Source organism: Neoarius graeffei, chromosome 2, assembly GCF_027579695.1.
Source record: "Neoarius graeffei isolate fNeoGra1 chromosome 2, fNeoGra1.pri, whole genome shotgun sequence".
NCBI lineage: Eukaryota > Metazoa > Chordata > Actinopteri > Siluriformes > Ariidae > Neoarius > Neoarius graeffei.
The window spans coordinates 70,672,835-70,694,818 of NC_083570.1; the positions used below are offsets into that span (position 1 = coordinate 70,672,835).

The 21,984-nt window shown below is 40.7% G+C and overlaps 1 protein-coding gene across 1 annotated transcript in view; it reads left to right on the top strand.

Annotated features, from left to right (window-relative positions):
- The first annotated feature begins 2,700 nt into the window (after positions 1-2,700).
- Positions 2,701-21,984, top strand: part of roraa (RAR-related orphan receptor A, paralog a) — a 448,163-nt gene continuing 428,879 nt past the window's right edge. Inside the window, exon 1 of the mRNA XM_060914866.1 lies at positions 2,701-3,022. Coding sequence (XP_060770849.1) covers positions 2,869-3,022 — 154 coding nt within the window. The 5' untranslated portion in view covers positions 2,701-2,868. The remainder of the gene's footprint in view (positions 3,023-21,984) is intronic.

Here is a 21,984-nt window from a genome sequence, read left to right on the forward strand (position 1 = left end):
GTCAGCCCTGTGATGACCTGGCGACTTGTCCAGGGTGTACCCCGCCTTTCACCCGTAGTCAGCTGGGATAGGCTCCAGCTCGCCTGCGACCCTGTAGAACAGGATAAAGCGGCTAGAGATAATGAGATGAGAGATGAAAGAAAACTGTCTGAAAAAATTCCAAAGCAAAAACAAAACTTTTAAGACTATCAACAGTCAACTGCCAAATATTTATTATGATATTTATTGTTAAAAAAAAATACACGCAGTGTCTTGCCTTAGGCCTGTGTGTTAGGCCAGCTAGCCTACTTTCTGTCTATGTTACAGTTAGTTGGCAATGTCATTCTTAGTTTTGCCACGTGGAAAATTTCTTTGCGAAAGTCATTTGCAAGTGTCACAGCTTTGCTTGTTCACAGCGCCGCGTTCAGGATTGCTGTAGTTCATTTCCCTGAGGTGTGTAGATCAAAGCCCTGCGGTTTTACAGAACCATGCCAAAGTCCACGTGCGCTGCTTCAGAAGGGCGGGGCTTCAGGGTCACGTGCAGCAGGCGTGGTGTGTGTAATTAGCGGCACGCAGAGACAGACGCTGCCGGAAGAAAAGCAGCTAAGGAGGGAATTCGCCAAGTCACACGGGCATGCGATCAATTTTCGTTGATGGAATGGGTTATGTTTAATAACAGTCGGGAAAGTTTCCTCTGCAGTGACAGGCAGTGAAGGTTTTAGTCAGCTGCGTGGTGCCAGTGTGAATTCAGACCAACTCAATCTACTGAGGGAGATCAGGCTCTGGCTAATCTCTCTCTCTCTCTCTCTCTCTCTCTCTCTCTCTCACACACACACACACTATATTCAGTAGGCTATTAGCTTAGTCCTAGTAAAAACATAAAATAGTCAATCAGTTCCTTAGTATCCTACATTCACTCACTTCTTCCAGCTTGTCCCACTTATGTGTATGGGGTCGCTGCCATGTGGACCCTTATAATCCACATGTCATATTAATTAGATCAGAGATTTACACCAGATGCCCTTCCTGCCACAACCCTCTCATTTCCAGACTTGGGAAACAACCATTCACACCCATGGACAATTTAGAGTGACCAATTAACCTTTGGACTGTGAGGGAAACCAAAGGAAACCCACGCAGACACGGGGAGAACATGCAATCTCTACACAGAAAGGCCCCCGCCAGCCACTGGGCTCGAACCCAGAACCTTCTAGCTGTAAGGCAACATTGTTAACCACCATGCCGCCCGCCCCCTTAGTAGCCTACATTCTTTGTTGAGTTCATTTTTTCAGCTCAACACAACACAAGGTTGTTGCTGTAGCAATTATTAGCCACTTAGAGCAATATAAAGTACATAACATCAGGGTCATCGGTACCAATTTTGGCCCCTCAGACAGGATCATTACACCACCTCGTGCCCTGGCTCAGTCAATTTCCCTGCCTTAGAGACTCCTTGGGCTCCCTGTCTACACCCCTTCTTTTCATCTTCTTTCTACTGGACCCCTGCATAACATGCAACATGTAAATTATCTATAATCATTAACTATCGCCATTATCTATATCTCACTGCGGGTGGAGCTGGAGCCAATCCCAGCTGACTTCGGGTGGGTGCAACATGTTTACAACTTATAATAATAATAATAATAATAATAATAATAGTGTGGGGGGGCACGGTGGTGTAGTGGTTAGCGCTGTCGCCTCACAGCAAGAAGGTTCTGGGTTCAAGCCCAGCAGCCGGCAAGGGCATTTTTGTGTGGAGTTTGCATGTTCTCCCCGTGTCTGCATGGGTTTCCTCTGGGTGCTCGGGTTTCCTCCACAGTCCAAAGACATGCAAGTTAGGTTAATTGCTGGCTCTAAATTGACCGTAGGTGTGAATGGTTGTTGGTCTCTATGTGTCAGCTCTGTGATGACCTGGTGACTTGTCCAGGGTGTACCCCGCCTCTCGCCCATAGTCAGCTGGGATAGGCTCCAGCTTGCCTGCGACCCTGTAGAACAGGATAAGCAGCTACAGATAATGGATGGATGGATAATAATAATAATAATAAAGTCCTTGGTTCAGTCTTGATCTCAGGTTAGCGTCCATGTGTAGCCTACATATCAGTTTTCTCTGGGTCCACCGGTTTCCTTCCACTATCAAAAACATGCAGACTACGCTACATTGCCCCGGGTGTAAAAGAGTGTGTGAATGTGTGTGCATGGTACCCTGTGATGTACTAGCATCCCATCCAGGTGAATTTCCCTGTTATGCAGTATTCCTGGGATAAGCGCCATATCCACAGCGATCCTGACCATTATAACACTGACACTGAAGATGAACCAGTAAACATCATAGACGATGTTTGATTTTATTTCAGCTCCACTTTGTTTTGTAATTTTTTGGGGGGAGAGAGAGAGAGAGAGAGATGAGTAAAATACATAAATGTGTTAAACCTGATTTGAGAATGGTGTTTTAGAAGATAAATGTGAGTGGAAACCTTCACTGACCCACACACCTGTACTTTATATTATACCAAAACATACAGCATCTTAGAGTTGGCAAATATGTCGACATGTATCCGTGAAACCTAATATAAGGGCATGAAAGAGCTGTGGCTCAGTGTGAGAGGGCTCTTAAGAGCGCTCACATCCATTCATCGGCTATTGACAGCCTCTCCCTTCCCCAGTGCTGCTGGAGCTCTCTCTAGCGCTGCCAGTGGACAATCAGTCCCACACACCCTCCTGCTTCTACTCGCCTTTTTTTTTTTTTTTTAAACAATTCTTACTTCGGCTGTAAATTTACCCAGCCAGACGAAGCGTCTCAGCTCGAATCTCATCGCGACGGCTCGTGATATCGCAATTATTAGTATTTTTTTTTTTTTTTAGATTGAAAAAGCAGTTCTGAGATACAACATGGAGTCGCCTCCTGATCCGACGAGCGAGCCGGGTAAGAGCGCCTCCGAGGCGGCGAGCGTGCTCAGGGAGAGCCCGCTGAACCTGGACGCTCTGCGGAAAGCCGAGCACCAAGCGCCGGTGCGCAGACACAGCTGCTCCAGCACCAACAGAGGTAAGTGCGCTCCAATCCCACCTCTATATATCCGCAGCAGTGCTCGTGCACCAAACTTCAAAGTGAATTCTTTCTTCACAAGAATCAACTTCACACGCATAATGGAAATTTATTTACAAAACACACACGAGATTGTTTAGGGAAATAGAACAACGACTGACAAGTGCTGTTGCTGTTCATGACAACACTGGCTTCCAGACATGATCAGAATATTCATGAGAGAAAATTGAACTGATTATAAACAAGTTCAAAGTCTTGATTGTCATATGCACAGTGAAATGCTTAGTTTGATGTCCACCATGAATGCCAATTACAGATAAATAAACAAGCCCTGAATTAGAAGAAAGTGATTAGAAGTTTTGCTGGGCATATTTTTATTTATTTATTTATTTATTTTATTTATTTACACACACACACACACACACACACACGCACACACTTTAGCCCCAGCTGTTTGTCCCGGGATATGTGTGCTTATGCAGGCGTGCAGCGGTGTGGATGTTCCCTGTTTAAGCTGTCAGTACAGCTCGCGTGTCAGTGCACGCGCTTCCGAGCTGGGTGTCACGCGCAGTCGAGACTACAGCTCTCGCGCCTGCATCTCTCAGCTGTCTCGGGATAACGGACGCGTTATTAAAGCGACCAGACGCGCAGAAATGGCTCACTGACGGCTCGGGAGAATCACCGACATGCTCTTTAATCTAACTGATAGGAATACGAGTCCGGTCTGATTAGGAACAGTCCGTGTTTTACAGTAGAGACAGTAAGGGCTGGTTTGGCCACGCCCCCTCGGCTGTGCCTCCATTCAACCGAGCTGTTCCGAGTTGAGCGGAAAATGTAGCTCACATTCACAAAAAGAAGTGTTTTTTTTTTAGGCGAGTGTTTGGGAATGTGCTATGTGTTGTGCTTGACTTTTATTTATTTGCTTTGTCCACGTTTCACACTGGAAGCGTATATTCAGGCGCTGATATGAGGAAGGAGGAATGTAATCTGGTTATGTAACAAGTTTTGCTATAAACAGAGGAACGCGCGCGCATGCGCATGAGAGATAGAAAGAGAGAGGGGGGAAAAGGGGGGGGGGGGTGTCCTGTACTTGCTCAGCTCTTTGAACAACTTTTGCAATCATACACTACGTTGAACCATTTTACCACCTTGAACAAGTTCTGTAAGCACTAAAAGACACAGCTTCCACTTCATCCCTTCACTTGGTCGTTTTCCAAGAGTTATGTAATAGCAGCAGCCAGCAGGTCTATGACAGCATGTCAGTTTGTTAGGCTGGCATGACCAGAGCCAGGCTTTTCTAGTGAAGAAGTGTGGCCATGCTTCACCCCTAACCCCCTGACCTATATTCACCCCGAGATTTTAGTGCTAAAAAGACTAAAGTGCATCGAAGGCAGAGGGGAAGAAGAAGAGGAAGAAGAAGAAAAAAAGACCGCCTCAGTTCTGTTATGTAACATTGTGAATGGGCGATAGAGAAACACAGTGTTCACTTCCAAGGCCCTGATCAGGATTGTTTCAGATACACTACCGTTCAAAAGTTTGGGGTCACCCAGACAATTTTGTGTTTTCCATGAAAAGTCACACTTTTATTTCCCACCATAAGTTGTAAAATGAACAGAAAATCTAGTCAAGACATTTTTCTGGCCGTTTTGAGCATTTAATCGAGCCCACAAATGTGATGCTCCAGAAACTCAATCTGCTGAAAGGAAGGTCAGTTTTATAGCTTCTCTAAAGAGCTCAGCTGTTTTCAGCTGTGCTAACATGATTGTACAAGGGTTTTCTAATCATCCATTAGCCTTCTGAGGCAATGAGCAAACACATTGTACCATTAGAACACTGGAGTGAGAGTTGCTGGAAATGGGCCTCTATACACCTATGGAGATATTGCACCAAAAACCAGCAGCTAGAATAGTCATTTACCACATTAGCAATGTATAGAGTGGATTTCTGATTAGTTTAAAGTGATCTTCATTGAAAAGAACAGTGCTTTTCTTTCAAAAATAAGGACATTTCAAAGTGACCCCAAACTTTTGAACGGTAGCGTATACTCAGATTTTATCCTCTTTGACTTGAGGAACAGCTCAGACGTGACTGAAGAAGAAACCTTTATTTGTCACAGGCACACTTCAAGCACAGTGAAATTCATCCTCTGCATTTAACCCATCTGAAGCAGTGAACACACACACACACACACACACTCAGAGCGGTGGGCAGCCACACCAGAGCACCCAGGGGTTAGGTACTTTGCTCAAGGCTGATTGTGGGGGAAACCGGGACAAACCCATGCAGACACGGGGAGAACATGCAAACTCCACACAGTGAGGCCCTCGCCAGCCACTGGGTTCAAACCGAGAACCTTCTTCCGTGCTAACCACTACACCGCCGTGCCGCCCAGACATTTACAAATCATTGCTCCTCAATGCTGAGGCCCAGGCTTGAACCAGGGACATTTAACACTTCAGTCTAATGCTCTCCCTACTGAGCTATTTCAGCACGTTATACTCAGATTTTATCCTCTTTGACTTGAGGAACAGCTCAGACATGACTGAAGAAGAAGAAGAAACCTTTATTTGTCACATGCACACTTCAAGCACAGCGAAATTCATCCTCTGCATTTAACCAATCTGAAGCACTGAACACACACACGCACACACCCAGAGCAGTGGGCAGCTACACTACAGCGCCCGGGGAGCAGTCAGGGGTTCGGTACCTCGCTCAAGGGCACTCCAGCCCAAGGCTGCTCCATGTTAACCTAACTGCATGTCTTTGGACTGTGGGGGAAACCGGAGCACCTGGAGGAAACCACATGTTTTATTGCAGTTTATAAAATCAGAGATAAGGTCAGGAGATAATATTCATACTGTCTTCATCTCCAGCCCCCATTTTCTTCAAAGTTATCATGATATCAAAATGTAGAGTGAGTAATCATACACCTTTGATATTCTTGTGTTGTCATGCGTTTGGGGCTCAGTAGCCTGTAAGCAATGTTCGTTCATTCATCTTCAGTAACCGTTTTATCCTGGTCACGGTTGCAGTGGATCCGGAGTCTATCCTGGGAGCACCAGGCACAATGTGGGAAGACACCCTGGATAGGACATCAGCTCATCACAGGGCGTCATGCACATAGATTTACCCTTATTCACATCTAGGGCAATTTAATATCCTTAACTGAGATTGTCTATTCTTTAATATGTGATATTGGTGGGGTTTTTTTGTATTGTTAAGTCGTTAGAGCAACATCCTCACTTGTTTTACCATATAACTCGTGTGCGCGCATTAATATCTCGTGCACACGCCTTATAAGTCGTTCCCACGCTTTGTTATTTTTTTATTCACCATGTCCCCTCTACGGCTCCGTAGAAACACAATGTAGCAACAAATTTTTTTTTTTTATTGCACGCCAACCATGACATATGACTGAAGATTTTATCATACCCAGTTATAATGTAGTTTATGATGGCATTTTTTCTGACTAGAATTTGCAATTTGTGTTTAACAAATTATTTCTAAAACCAACAAATATTGCTGCTAATAAATTGTAGCGACAACATATTTTTCTATCTGTTGTCATATCATACTATCCGAACAAAGTTTCTGACCATTGACTTGTGCAGTAAAACGTGTTAGCAAGCCGTCATCCTTAAATGTAAAAGGCAAGTGCAAAAAAAAAGATTATAATATATATTAATTAATTATATAGACATGAGTGTTTTACTGGGAAATACGCCACTCATATTTTTCATACGAACTACATCTGGGACATTGAGTAACATATTTTCCAAAATCTTCACAAGTGAGGATATTGATGAATTGTTTTGATTGACTTGCATAGTTTTTGTTTGTGAATGTGTCTATATAATAAAAAAAAATACACGTTGGTTTAAAGATATGAAGTTTATCTTCTCGTATCGAAAAACTCATATTTTTCATACGAAATGCATCGCGGATCTGAGTGACATATTTCCCTATATTTCATTCTGATGATGTCACTCCCAGTGTTTTCCCGCTGACCAGACGTGCGTTGTCAAAATGGCGACCCAGTTCAAAAGTAAAATTCTTTTGATTAACTTGTGTATTTTTTTGTGGCTGTGTCCATATAATCAAAGGAATATTACATGGTGGTACAAAGATATGAAGTTTATCTTCTCATGTTGAAAAATATTTCATTTTGTTTCTCATCGCATTTACACAGGAACTCCATCCATCCATCCATCCATCCATCCATCCATCCATCCGTAGCTGCTTATCCTACCCCATAGCCCTTCACATAATATTCATTTTAATCTGTATTATTATTATTATTATTATTATTATTATGTTTTCCCATAGCATTACTGCGTTTCGATATGAACCTTTATCTTGTAGCAGTAAAATGTATCTCACTCTGAGGTAAAGTTGGTAAATCTGAACTTTTTTTAATTCAGAAGCACTCACACTCCTGCTGTATTAAAAGCATATTTCAGCATTGGCTCTTGTAAGATATCTGATGGTGCAGAGCCTTAGAGTCTTATGTGTCTGCTAGAGTCATTAATGAAGAGAAAAGGCACCATTATCACGGTGCAGCATCCCTCACCTTTGGAAGAAGACATTTGGAAATAATCAATATTAATGCTGTGATTAATGGCAATGGAAACTTCGACTGTGTGAGGATAGTTGTGGCGCTGTGACTGTGACTTTAATGAAGGTCCTGTTACTTTTCTCCCAGATTCAGCCGTTATTAGCCAGGGTGCGTTCCTTGCTGATTTGAGATGAGCTTTTTGGCATTTATTCTAAAAGCTGACTAAGAAGGATGGTTATAATTTTGAGATGAACATCAATTTGCAACTTCTATCCTTCTACTCAGCCTTGAAGCTGTATTGGTAATTGTGCTACAGCCGAATATGTGGGGGGGGTTTAAGGTTGAGAAGGCTGAATATGAATTTTTCAGTGAATTTTCTATAAATCTGTTGCTACTTAGTGCTGCATAATTATGACAAAATGATGGCACTTTGCTTGGTTGATAGTGGAGATACTAGCTCTACTAGCTGCTAGAGAAATTGAGAGACAGATGTATTTATTTATATCTGCCATATATTTTCTGTACAAGAAATAAGTGCTATATTCTATGCAGTACAAAAAATAATATTAAAATGTTTCAGTAGGTTTGCTATGAATATATATCTTGTTCTCTCTGCACTGTGGCTCAGGCGATTCAGTAATATTGGTAATTGGCAGGTGTGTCTGCTTATCTGGTGCAAAGGCTAATTAATTTATGGTCATCTTAACGTCACATTTTGGTGCCAAATTGAAGCTAATATAACAGTTTTACCACATTCCCTACTAACACAGATGACATCCTATTTGCAGAACGAATGCCTGTTAACTGCGAGTCTCAGTAAACATGTGTGACAAATGATATTGACGTTCTCAGTGGGCAGTTCTGCAGAACACCTGAAATCTGTTAACTCCTGTTGTTGAAACAGATGATATTGATCATCATGCTCAACAATCCCTCACCGGAAGTTTTTTGTTGTTAATCAAAGTACTCATTTGGCCATAGCACTCTTTATAATTAGGCGATCTTCATTTTAAAATGATTTTTCAGTGCTAAATTGTAAACATTCACAAATAACTGAGGCTAAAATTGCATTTTGCATCTGTCTTTTTTTTTGACAGAGTGAGATACGGTTACAGTTGGATGGTTAGTTTTGTCCTGTGTGTGCGTTGATACACTCGTCAGTGCTACATGGGGAGAGATTACATCTTAGGGAATGGAGACTAAATTTGGTTTATATATATATATATATATATATATATATATATATATATATATATATATATATATATATATATAAAACCCCAATTCCAAAAAAGTTGGGACAAAGTACAAATTGTAAATAAAAACGGAATTCAATCATTTACAAATCTCAAAAACTGATATTGTATTCACAATAGAACATAGACAACATATCAAATGTCGAAAGTGAGACATTTTGAAATTTCATGCCAAATATTGGCTTATTTGAAATTTCATGACAGCAACACATCTCAAAAACGTTGGGACAGGGGCAATAAGAGGCTGGAAAAGTTAAAGGTACAAAAAAGGAACAGCTGGAGGACCAAATTGCAACTCATTTGGTCAATTGGCAATAGGTCATTAACATGACTGGGTATAAAAAGAGCATCTTGGAGTGGCAGCGGCTCTCAGAAGTAAAGATGGGAAGAGGATCACCAATCCCCCTAATTCTGCGCCGACAAATAGTGGAGCAATATCAGAAAGGAGTTCGACAGTGTAAAATTGCAAAGAGTTTGAACATATCCTCATCTACAGTGCATAATATCATCAAAAGATTCAGAGAATCTGGAAGAATCTCTGTGCGTAAGGGTCAAGGCCGGAAAACCATACTGGGCGCCCGTGATCTTCAGGCCCTTAGACGGCACTGCATCACATACAGGCATGCTTCTGTATTGGAAATCACAAAATGGGCTCAGGAATATTTCCAGAGAACATTATCTGTGAACACAATTCACTATGCCATCCGCCGTTGCCAGCGAAAGCTCTATAGTTCAAAGAAGAAGCCGTATCTAAACATGATCCAGAAGCGCAGACGTCTTCTCTGGGCCAAGGCTCATTTAAAATGGACTGTGGCAAAGTGGAAAACTGTTCTGTGGTCAGACGAATCAAAATTTGAAGTTCTTTATGGAAATCAGGGACGCCGTGTCATTCGGACTAAAGAGGAGAAGGACGACCCAAGTTGTTATCAGCGCTCAGTTCAGAAGCCTGCATCTCTGATGGTATGGGGTTGCATTAGTGCATGTGGCATGGGCAACTGACACATCTGGAAAGACACCATCAATGCTGAAAGGTATATCCAGGTTCTAGAGCAACATATGCTCCCATCCAGACGACGTCTCTTTCAGGGAAGACCTTGCATTTTCCAACATGACAATGCCAAACCACATACTGCATCAATTACAGCATCATGGCTGTGTAGAAGAAGGGTCCGGGTACTGAACTGGCCAGCCTGCAGTCCAGATCTTTCACCCATAGAAAACATTTGGCGCATCATAAAACGGAAGATACGACAAAAAAGACCGAAGACAGTTGAGCAACTAGAATCCTACATTAGACAAGAATGGGTTAACATTCCTATCCCTAAACTTGAGCAACTTGTCTCCTCAGTCCCCAGACGTTTACAGACTGTTGTAAAGAGAAAAGGGGATGTCTCACAGTGGTAAACATGGCCTTGTCCCAACTTTTTTGAAATGTGTTGCTGTCATGAAATTTAAAATCACCTAATTTTTCTCTTTAAATGATACATTTTCTCAGTTTAAACATTTGATATGTCATCTATGGAATTTTGAAACTTCCACATCATTGCATTCCGTTTTTATTTACAATTTGTACTTTGTCTCAACTTTTTTGGAATCGGGGTTGTGTGTGTGTGTGTGTGTGTGTGTGTATATATATATGCACACACGGTTAGTCAAAATTATGTTAACACGAATGGATTATTTTTCTTCTGCAGATAGACGTACACCATGGGTGACAGATTAAATGGTACCGTTGCTCGCTGGTTGAACACGATGGCGAACAGGTTGAGACCGTCATGTACTGTAAATCATCTTGCACATGTCATGTCTGTTTTGTGAATAAATGGTTTCTACCTTTTAAGTGTTAACATAATTTTGACTAACCCTGTATATCCAGTCTTTTAAAACAACAATAAAAGTTTAATTGTATGGCTTCTGCATTTATTCAGTTTCTTGGCAATATGAAAATGAGCAAGCCTTGAGAGAACCTTTTATAAGGATCCCCAGTGGGAAGTCTTACTTCTTGCACTATTAGATGCTTTTATCAGATGCCTACAGGGGGTAACATCTCTACTCTTAGTTCGTAAAGTCACAAGAGGACTTCCAATCAGTCAGCCAAGTGGATATGAAGTCTCTCTGGCTTAAGCGAAGCTTGTTTTTGTACTTTCCCACATTGTGGGGAGCAGTGGCTTATTTTTCCTGCAAGTGGCAGCACTGTGGGGTCTGCCATCTGTGAAGGACTAGCCTATAATTACTTATTAGTTGGCATGTCAGACAACAATATTTTGCTTCCTCTTTCTCTGTGTTACTGTGCCATGGTGAAATCTGTCACCTGGTGGTGCACTGACTGACTCTCCCCAGCAGGGGCAATAGAAAGACAAGCTGTGCCCTCTAATATGACATGAATCTTGGAATCAGCACAATAAATGTTATTCTGTAAGACTAGTGCTTTACTAGAAACTAGCGTCAATCGCCGAACAAAAACATTCACATTTCCGCACATTTTATCAGCTAGTGCTGTGCTTCACCCTGGCCAAATAGCACCATGTAACTCTGCTTAATAAAAACAAGACACCTCTTAATATAGTCGGCTGGTTAGAGCAGTTGTTTTCATTGGCCGGTCAAAGACATTGGACAGAGAGTAGCCCAACACTTGTGGCCTACAGTGTCTGGTTGCTTAAAGTGGACTCTCACCACCACAGCCAGTACTACTGAACTCAGCACTCTGGCAAGAGTGTGCATCATGCTGCTGACAAAAGACAAATGGGACCTCGAAAACAAGGTTTGTGCATTAAAGCCTTACAAAGCCTGGAGGTGGCATGATCATTACTAGTTTAACTGATAGCCCTGTTTTGAAAAGCCAATGGCATGCTCAAATACCAGGCATTGTTTTTTTTTTTTTTTCCAGAAGAGGCTCCCTGTCGAACACTTGGTGTTGATCTAGGCCTCGGACCTCCTAGATTCTAGGAGCACCTGCTCTGATCCAAGTCCTCACAAACCTGACTTTAGATGAGAGTTTAACACAAATGTGTCAGTACTGCCCACAATCAAGCCCATATCCTGGAACAGACCCAACAAGAAGATCACACAGGGATGACCAAGCAGATGGCCCCCTGACATAATGACATAAGATCTCTGATCTTCAGCAGTCTGAGATGTTGTGCCCATGCTGTGCGTAGAATGTTTGCATAAAGGTTATTGAAGCATCCTATGTGTACTTTGTAAAAATACTCAGGGTAAAGGATTTCCACCACAGAGGATTCTGATTTTGTGGTATTTTCCTGAGTATAACATGCACACTTGCAGTCTTTCTCAGAGCAACACAAAGAGCTTCATGAACGTCTGGGACAGCTACTATGCCAGAGCATATCCGAAAGCTTCCCAAGCAGTTTAGCAATCATTTAGAAATCATTATTAGCACACCAAAGTCCATTTGTGTCTGTACAGTCATCTGCTATGCAAACTTTGAAACTTTGTGTTGCAGACAGGCTACAGTATATCCATAAGATAGCACATATTAATCTTACATGCAATCACTAACGCAATGAATATGTTTTTAAACATGTAGTTATTATAAACCATTAGTTCGCCTCATCATATCGAATACCATTTTTGCATGTGAGCACAAATCTAAATATTACATTATTGTTATAGACATGTCCTCGGACCTTGATTGATTTCAAAAAGTTCATAGCTCAAAATCATCAGGGTCATCCTCAGCATACCCCTGTGCATACTGTTCTGTCACATGCAATTTAAATGACAAATCATTGACAGGAATACTCCTGAATTTATGTTTTGGTATGGCTCATTCACGCAGCCAAAATACTTTCATACCCATCACATACTGCGCCCTCCAGAATTATTGACACTTCATGGAAAGAGCAAAAATTAATATATAAAAATAATAACGCATACAATGAATGATACAGTTGCATGCAAAAGTTTGGGCACCCCAACCAAATCGCATATATTTTATTGCGTTTTGAAGTAAACACAACCACTGCAACATACTATTTGTAAAATTAACATTTTCTTCAAATGTTATTACACAGTTACTTTATATTTCATGAACTTAAAAAAATAAATAAAAAAAGTAATTATGAAATATCCAAAAGTTTGTGCACCCTTTCAGGTGTAAAGTCTGAAAACCTAATTGACTCATGATGGGAGTCATTACTCAGGTCAAGAATCGTCAATAGAAATTGTCATCAGAGCATAATAAATTCTCAGACACTTCAAATTTTGTGCTGACCCTCAGAAAATTAAAGGTAGACCGCCTTTCAGATTTTTCAAGTTCAGGTCATAAAAAGAATCTTCCCTGAGACCCAATTATTTTTGTTTAGTGGACTGAAAGCCACTGAATTCGAATCACAGACTTCCAATTGTATTAGTTTTTTTCTTTTAAATAGAACAATTAATGAATTTAGAGCCACGTGGCCCTAAATTTGCCTCTATTTTTTCCTGCTTCACCATGACCCAATTCAAGATACTACATCATGCGTCACATGGTGGGCTTTCCCTGTTTGCCCAAGGCATCGTGGGACACAAATTTGAAATAGGAGAGGAAAATGGAGGACGTGAGTGTGAAAATGAAACATGAAAGACTGACTACAGTAACAGAAAGTGAGAAGAAAAGACATGATGTTGTGAAGGAAAGGAAACACAGGACCAAACTAATAAATATTGGCGGTCAGCGAGCACCTCGGTGTGATCAGCTGTTCGTTTAGTGACAGAATGATGTAACTGTCAGTGCATGGTCAAAGGTAAACCTGTAGATGGCAGTATTTCAATACTGGATGCCAGTTGCTGTAAAACCCAAAAGAAGAAGGAAAAGAAGAAGACGCAGGTAAACCTGCGCATGCACACACCGGACTTCCTCTGTCTGTTTGACTGCGCGAAGCGAGCGATTTCATGCACATTATTTGCTTGGGAATCCCCTCAAATTAAATAACTTCCCAGCCACAGAATGGCCTGATATTTTTTTTGAGATATTGCAGAAATAAACATATATCACAATGACCAAATTTCAGAGGGAGCTAAATTTCACCGATTTTGTGAAATCGAAAGGCCGTCTAGCTTTAAGATAATTGTTGCCTATTAAGCAGAGGAAGATATCAATGTGCCTCCACCTCACAATTTCAGCTGTCTCAAACGTCATTAAGAAATAGCAGTTAAGGGATCTGTGGAAGTCAAGACAAGATCCGGAGAGCCAGAGGCGTTTTGTAAACTAGTGCTGTGGACTGGTGAAGTTAAAATGGAACTCTCTTGGAGAAAAAAAGAAGCAGAATTTGATTAAATAAAAGAACAGGGATGCCCAAACTTGCATACAACTGTATTTGAGCTCAAACGTAAAGGGACACTGTATAGCTTTATTTAACTTTTTTTTTCACACACTCTCTCTTTTTATTGAAGTATTGCAGTCTTTCTGCAAATCCTAGGTTTCAAAATTATTTGTCCAACTTAAAAAATAGCCTAATATTTAATCATGGTGATGGCTGTGTGATTAAGGCTCTGGGCTACTGATAAGAGGGTTGAGTGTTCAAGCCCCTACACTGTCACGATGCCAGTGTCTGGCCCTTGAGCAAGGCCCTAAACCCTCTTTACCCTGAGTTGCATCATGGCTGACCCTACACTCCAGCTTAGGAACAAGCTGGGATAGTCAAAGAAAACATTTTTATAGGACTGTGTGTGTGTGTGTGTGTGTGTGTGTGTGTGTGTGTGTGTGTGTGTGTGTGTGAGATAGTAAACACTTTCTTTCTTTATTCTTCTTTTGTAAAGCCTTCCCTGGAGAGAATAAAAACACAGTCTCTTTCTTTAATGTCTAACAAGAATGGAGACACTTGTATCTTAGTCCACTTGTACATGTAGAATATTTCAAGCTTCTTTATATTCTTAGGTTTGCGCATGCAGCCTTCCCTCTTCAATTCAGATCTGGATTGAAACCTGGAGACTGTGATGCTCAGCACAAGACATTGATTGTGTGTTTCACACTTTTACCCTTTAGGTGTAGATTTGGAAGTATGTCTGTCTCATCGTCTTCTCAAAAGCTCTATTTATAGCTGAGTCTGGCAGAGGCAGCCAGGTTTTGAGATGGAATACCCTAGTACATAGAAGAATTAATGATACTATCAATTTTCACCAGAGCGCCTGAACCACCAAACGCAAAACAGCCCCACCTGCAGTGGTCCACCTCTTTATTTTACAGAGGGCTATTAGAAGATTTTCATTGAATGCAGTCCACTATTAATACCAATGGTATGCCTGACCAATATGTTTGATTTTAGCCTCAGCGGGCCATAATACATAATGTTAATTGTCGTTATCGGCTGTTTTAAACAGGCTTTTGTTATAAAAGTGGTGTTTAAGAGTTGATTTGGAAACTATTGAAGCAATCGCTTTTAATTAATTTTTATGAAGGTGCCAATAATTCTGGAGGGGACTCTGTTTTTCACTGTGTTTCCTGCTTGACTTTTGGATATGTTACAAGGAACGGTCCTACATCAACATTTCTGATATACTTTCAGAAATGAGTTGTGTGCAGCAAGAATATTGTACCACGTAATTGCACATGTAAAACTCCCTGGTTTTTCATTAAAGTAGGTCTGAAGTGGTCTTAGTGTTTGTGCGTTGCCAGCTTAGAGTGTCAAAACAGGATTCAAAATTTCTCAAATGACTCCAACTTTACCTAAATTAGGCTACGATCATGGGCAGTTTTAAAGTTTAGGGGATGTAAGAAACATGTCCTATATTTCCTATATTATTTATCAAAATACGATTAATGTTATGGTGTCCGGATTAGGCGAAGTTTAGCCTCTTTGAACTAAATTTGAAAGTTGTGCCCTGTTGGGACAACTTATTTTGGAGTGCAAGCCACCAGTGGTGCAACCGGTGCTGGCAAACAGGCCTTCTGTTCGAGACAGGGACCAGATTTTTGATGTCAGATCTCCAGTGACTGGGCACCACTCAGATCTATGTCCCATTTACAGAAGCTCATATCTGAGTTAGATGGTTTAAATAAGAATAAATGAATGTAGTCCACGCTTTATGGGATCGCTTTAAAGGCATCTAAATTTACTGTTGCATGCACGCTGTGACCCAGCTATGCCTGTGGCGTAATTGAAGGCATGGCACTGAGTAGACTCATGAGAGTTGATCACTCAGTGGAATTTTCAGAGCCTGGCACTGAACACATGCAGGTTGGGAAAGGTAACGTGATGGATCAACAGCGTGATGACAAATTAAAAGTTTCTTTTCAAGCAGTAACCTGAAGTGGAAAAGCATAACAATCAAATTCCCCCTGCTCTCATGCGACAGATGAGCTTTGCGTGTGCACTTCCATTTAAAGCGGACTGAAATCGGATCGCTTCGTTTTGTGGGAGTTGTCCAGTGAGGGTCACACACCCAGCGAAGCTAGGATTACTTACTTACCTTTCCATAGTGTCGTGTTGTGTGAGCATGTGCTTTAAAATAGTGAGTGTGAAATCTGTAGCATTTGTACATCATTTCCCTGGAGTTTCTTATCCCTTGTTATTCTCCTCAGTGACTTTCGAATGACTAGTTTTGGCAGAGACAGAGCTGTTCACCCGGCACTTCTGATGAATGTGTGGCCAGAAAATGAAAGGCTAAGTGGAAAGTGTCAGCACCATTTGCTGCTTTAATACACCATGTGGATGTAGCGGTAGAACTGCCAGCTGGTTTGACCTGAGCTCAGTTGTGCATTGTTTGTTTTTCTGACCAGTTAAAGCTACGATTTTTGGTACAAATAACTGGTCTTAGAATAGCATTAAAGCAGTTCTACCCAGAGCTCTGTGTGGGTTACGGATTCTGTCTGAAAGTTGTTGTTTGCGTTAGCCAGAGGTTGTATAATGTTGTCTGCTTTTCATTTTAACACATCAAATTTTCCTTTACAAGGTGTGTTCACCTAGTCATAAAAGCATGTATGGAAACACAGAAGGGACATGAAAATCTAGGCCATTTCCTGGACTTGACTTGATATTTTCTTTGTCCCTGAAGACTGGTTGTGTGTGTGTGTGTGTGTGTGTGTGTGTTGCTCTTTCTGTATGGAGATATCATCTCAGTCATGCTGCCTGGTTTATAATTCATGTATATACTCTTGTGTCTGTCACGAGTTTACGCTTGTATGATTGGATTACCGTTTTAGCAAAAACAGCAACGAAACAAGCCTCATGTATCGAATTTAATTCTTGAGCATCTTGGAAACAGATGCATTCCATGCATATAATTTCCATTTATTTAGCCAAGTAAATAATAAAATTAGTTGACCTTTGTAAACGTGTGCTTTTGTGACTTTCGATGCTTAATTCACATCTAATTAAATCGAATCCAGCCCCCTGTACAAATTAAAGTTTGGTTTAGCGCAGTGATGAGTAATTTTGAATTTTAATTAAATAAAAACACCATCAATGTTTTTATTCATCTAATAAGCACCTACGATGTCTCCTAAATAATTGTTTCCCTTTAGTTTTAGCACATCAGACCTTTAACGACTCTCACACAGGCACATTGGCATTCCTCGAACACCCCTGGTGATCAGCTGCAGTTTATAGTAATTCACTAAATTCTTTAGAGCTCGAACACAAATTTCCCCTCAGATGAAACAACCAACATACTTAATTAATATCAGCTGTCCTTCCTTTTGCATTTTTACCAATTACAATGGACCACAGCGGCTAAACTATACCCATACGCAGACCTATTAATCATATTGAATTCACACCGGATGGGAATCCATTAATTCATTCTTTATTTAAATATTTTGTGGTGTGCTTGTGTTTTGTCCCAGGACTTTGTATCCTTGATGACCTTGAGTGTAAGTCCACGAGGCACTAGAAAAGATTTTGTAATTGAATATTACTGTAACAGGGACATTGTCCCTATTGTCCATGCTGTATGAGAAGTCATTAAATTTATTCGAATTAGCTACTATGAGAACATATTTATATTTCTAAATGGATGAACACTGTGTTCATTCATTCATTTTTTTTTAGTAGCCACTTTTTCTTGGTCAGGCTTGTGATGGATCTGGACGCGATCCTAGGAACACTGGGTAAGATACAGGAACACACCCCGGATAGGACGCCATTCTATCACGGAGCACCATGTACACACATGCATATTCACACACTCGTTCACCCGTGGGGCACTTTTATTATGCCATAGTAGCCAGTTCACCTACCAGCGTGATTTTGGGAGGTGGGAAGAAACTAGAAAAACTGTGGATTGTGTTATTTCTATGATACCCTGATAATTATTGGTCGACTTTATTAAATAAACAACACAAAGCTGCTGAATACTTATTGTAATCAATCTAAAACAGCTGTGATTTAAACAAATATTTTGGCCATGTTTATGTGACTGTCACCATTATTGAATGTTAGCAATCAAGTATAAAGCCATGTGTAAATAATTCTGGGCTTGGGCTCTTCATTCCCAAAGCTGCATTAAATTATTTTATGCGCCAAAACGTGATATTGTTTATACTCTGTAGTTTCAGAATGTCAGGATCAGATTTGTTGGCGTTAGCTAGGATAGCTAATGGGAAAATAACGTTTGTTACTTCACTGGCTGCCTCTGTCTCACTTATCTCATACTGGCGGATTGAAAACAACGATTAAAAAAACAGATATCGTATAAGCTTTGATACCATGTGGTGGTAATGCTGGAGGCTCAGGCCTGATGAGAAAAAATAAAACTATAATGTCATAATACAAGAAATACAAGACCAGCTGGAAATATTAAAGCCACCTGACGCCTCGTAGTGCTACTCATTAATGACTTCAGACAAATTAAAATACCAAACCACTCCTTACTGCTGTACTTCAACCAATTTGATTAACAAGAAACTCTTCCATGAGATATTATTCAACAGAACTGCGACGTCTTTCTTGTTTAATGGGTGGTTAATGGCTGCATATGCGGATGAAGGGTTATGGCGTGGAAATGACACTAAGATAGGCTTCTAATCATCGGTGAGAATGTAATTACAGACTGTGACAGAGAAGAAAAGCCTTTCTCCCCAGGCACATCCGCATCTCTAGGCAAATAGTTTATCCTCCTGGTCTATCAGTGTTTGGCCATTAAAGTCAATTAAAATACTGGGGTTTCAGATGCAGAAATTTATGTTAGGTTATTAAAAATTATACATGACACAAAATGACACAGCAAAATGCAAAGATAAAAACTTCTTCCTTTTGCGGATCCACAAAGTAGATTTTCGGAAAATAGCTTTTGTTCCTATGATGTGAAAAACAAGAAGTTTAAACAAAGTGAAAATTTATTCAAGCACTAATGTTTGAGAAAATCCCCGTGGAAGAATTCAACTTCGAAAATATTGCAGCTGTCAGCTTATGGGTTATCTGAGATCATTAGGATTTGATCCATACAAGTTGAAATGAAATTTGAATAAGCCTGATAGAAATCACCTCAGGGGCACCAGCGAATTTGTCTACCAAATGACCTGCTATGCCTCAGTGCTTGTTAATGAAGCTTATGAATTTTATTATGCAAACCTATAGTTTCCTTACCTCTAAATTATAGTGTCATTTTCATAAAAAAACAAAACAAAACAGGATTTGGTCAAGAAATTTCATCTATGCTTGTGGCACAATGCCAAGTACTGTGATTTGTACCGTACACTTGGGTAGCGTAATGGCCCGTCACTGGGAAGTGGAGGGAATAAGTGGAAGCACCCTGACTTTTCCAATTCATATGGTTAAAATTAAACCCCCAGTCCACAGAAGCACTTGAGTGAAGGGGGAGCTCTGAAATTATGATGTGACAGGCCTTTTATTGAGCACATCTGTCATTCGTATCAACGGGAGTGCATTTGCAGCACGTGGTCCTCGAAACTTCGTCTCACATGACATTGATTGACCAGTCTGTTCTGGAGGTGGCAGTTTGTCCAAAATGTACACTCTTTAAAACACACACCAAGGCAAATGACCGTCCTGCTATTGTGGCTTTCACTCTTACCTGGCGACATGCCACCATATCTTCTCAAAGAGCCACTTCATCTCTGTCAAGGCCAGGTGGAAATTTGCTGCACAGTTCTAATTGGACAAAGTGCCTTTCAAACTCCTAGTTATCACTCACAGATCAGATTAATAGGGCCAGCTAGGTGTCAACATAGTTTCTCTCTCTCTCTCGCTCTCTCTCTCTGTGCCTCTCATTCTATCTGCCTCCTAGTGGTGTAAGGCCTAATTATCAGCGCTGTATGCTCTGGTCTTTCATTCAGTGGTGTGAATAGCAAGCAAATAAAGAGGACACCTTTTTGAACAGCGTACCATTCAAGGAGAGATACCTTTATGCTCTTTTCGGAAAAGAGTTGAAGCAATCTCTCATTTTATGGAGATTTATGGAGATTTTATTCTTACATCTGCTTTTCTACACCTGTAACATTGAATTAATAATGCAGTGGGAATATAAAGCTGATCGTTGACGTGTGAAGAAAGAAACGAGTCATTTGTAGAGTACAAATTGAGATTTGTAACATTTGCTAGACACCTGCTAATTTTTAACCAGTTTCTTTTTCACACTGAAGACATTTGGTACGAATATACAGTACAGAGGAAATGATGCTTTAGACACTTCCAGACTTGTATTGTATTAATTCCTGTAGCCGAGCTCTCCAGTAGACCTTACTTGCAGAGTTTTCCGAATAAGGACTGACAGGACAAAATGGAAATGTCAAATGGCTCAGTTTTCCAACAGCTCCAGCTATGCTTACAGCTCCTGCTAATCGAATAAGCCTGTCACCTTTATGCTAGGTATCAGTTACATGTTTTACAAGCTCGAACCACAGAATCAGCTCGCTGAGAAATCCACTCTGCACATAATAAATAAGTGACAAATAAGCACAGTTGGATATAAAAGCCAGCAGGCAGGCTACAATGCCAAGCGTGTGCACGTCAGCATAGTTGGTTGCGGCCATGAGGGAGAGTGCGGACAGGATTATACTGATAGTGGTGTCCTGACTCGGACAGATAAAAAACTGATGGTGCCCCACAGGCATTAGAGGAAGCATATAGCACTACTGATTTAGGTGAGTGCTTTTCCCACTCGATGCAAATGCGGGGGCACATTAAGCCATTATTCCCAGGAAGATTGTGCCAACATGGCCTCGAGCACTGTACCGCTACTGATTCAGGTATCAGATGTACCTGAGAGAAAATCCCAACAGTCAAGAACAGACATTAATAAAACAGAACACTGGATTGGGTTGCAGATTATGTATGAGTGTTTACAGAGCCATATGCATGCACATATAGTCTCACAGTGCATCATAATTTAGTCATGTTAAACCTCTTTTCGACTGAAAAAGTGCTGGAGATGGGAATGTTACCCGTACCAGGAACCAGTGAAGCTTTTTATAAAATGGTCTATATCTCTACTGGCTTGGGTGCCATAATTAGATGAAGTCATTACTGTGTGTTTTACCTCACAGTTTAGTTGAATCTTGATGTTGACAAGTTTTAACACTTTTAATAATTACTAGAAGCCCTTCCTTAAAGCAACTTGCACCTTAAAGTTACCAAGTGACATTGAAACTACAACTGTAATCGAGTGTTGATGTGTGATGAGCTCAATATCAGAAATTTTGGTCACCTACTCCGTCAGTATGTTTAGTAAACTAATGGGACTGCATATAAGGAAAAAAACAAAAAAAGCCTCATATCCGTAATAAAATATGGCAGGAGATTGCTAGCATTTTAGCTCTGGTTGTTTCTTCACACACACGCACGCACAAAATAAGTATTTTACAACTGGGTTAGATGTAGGGCTGTGCGATATGGGAAAAAATGAATATCCCGATACATTTTCTCCATTTCACGATATACGATATATATCTCGATATATTTAAATCTCCTCTAAAGGACCCCATGAAATCTAACTTTTACTCTTTACTGTTTTCACTACAATCCCTGCAGATTAAATAACATTCTTGGTTAACTTTACAGGTGGTTTTCAGCAACACATTTTAAATTTTCATGTTAGTGATTTAATCACAATTGAGTTGAAATAAGACTATTTTTATTCAACAGAGATGTGGCACAAACTGCAAAAACAATCTTGAAAATTGCAACAAAGGGGCAACACAATACAGAGCTGCTCAGAGCTCAAACCAATAAAGTGCAAGCTCAACACTGAGA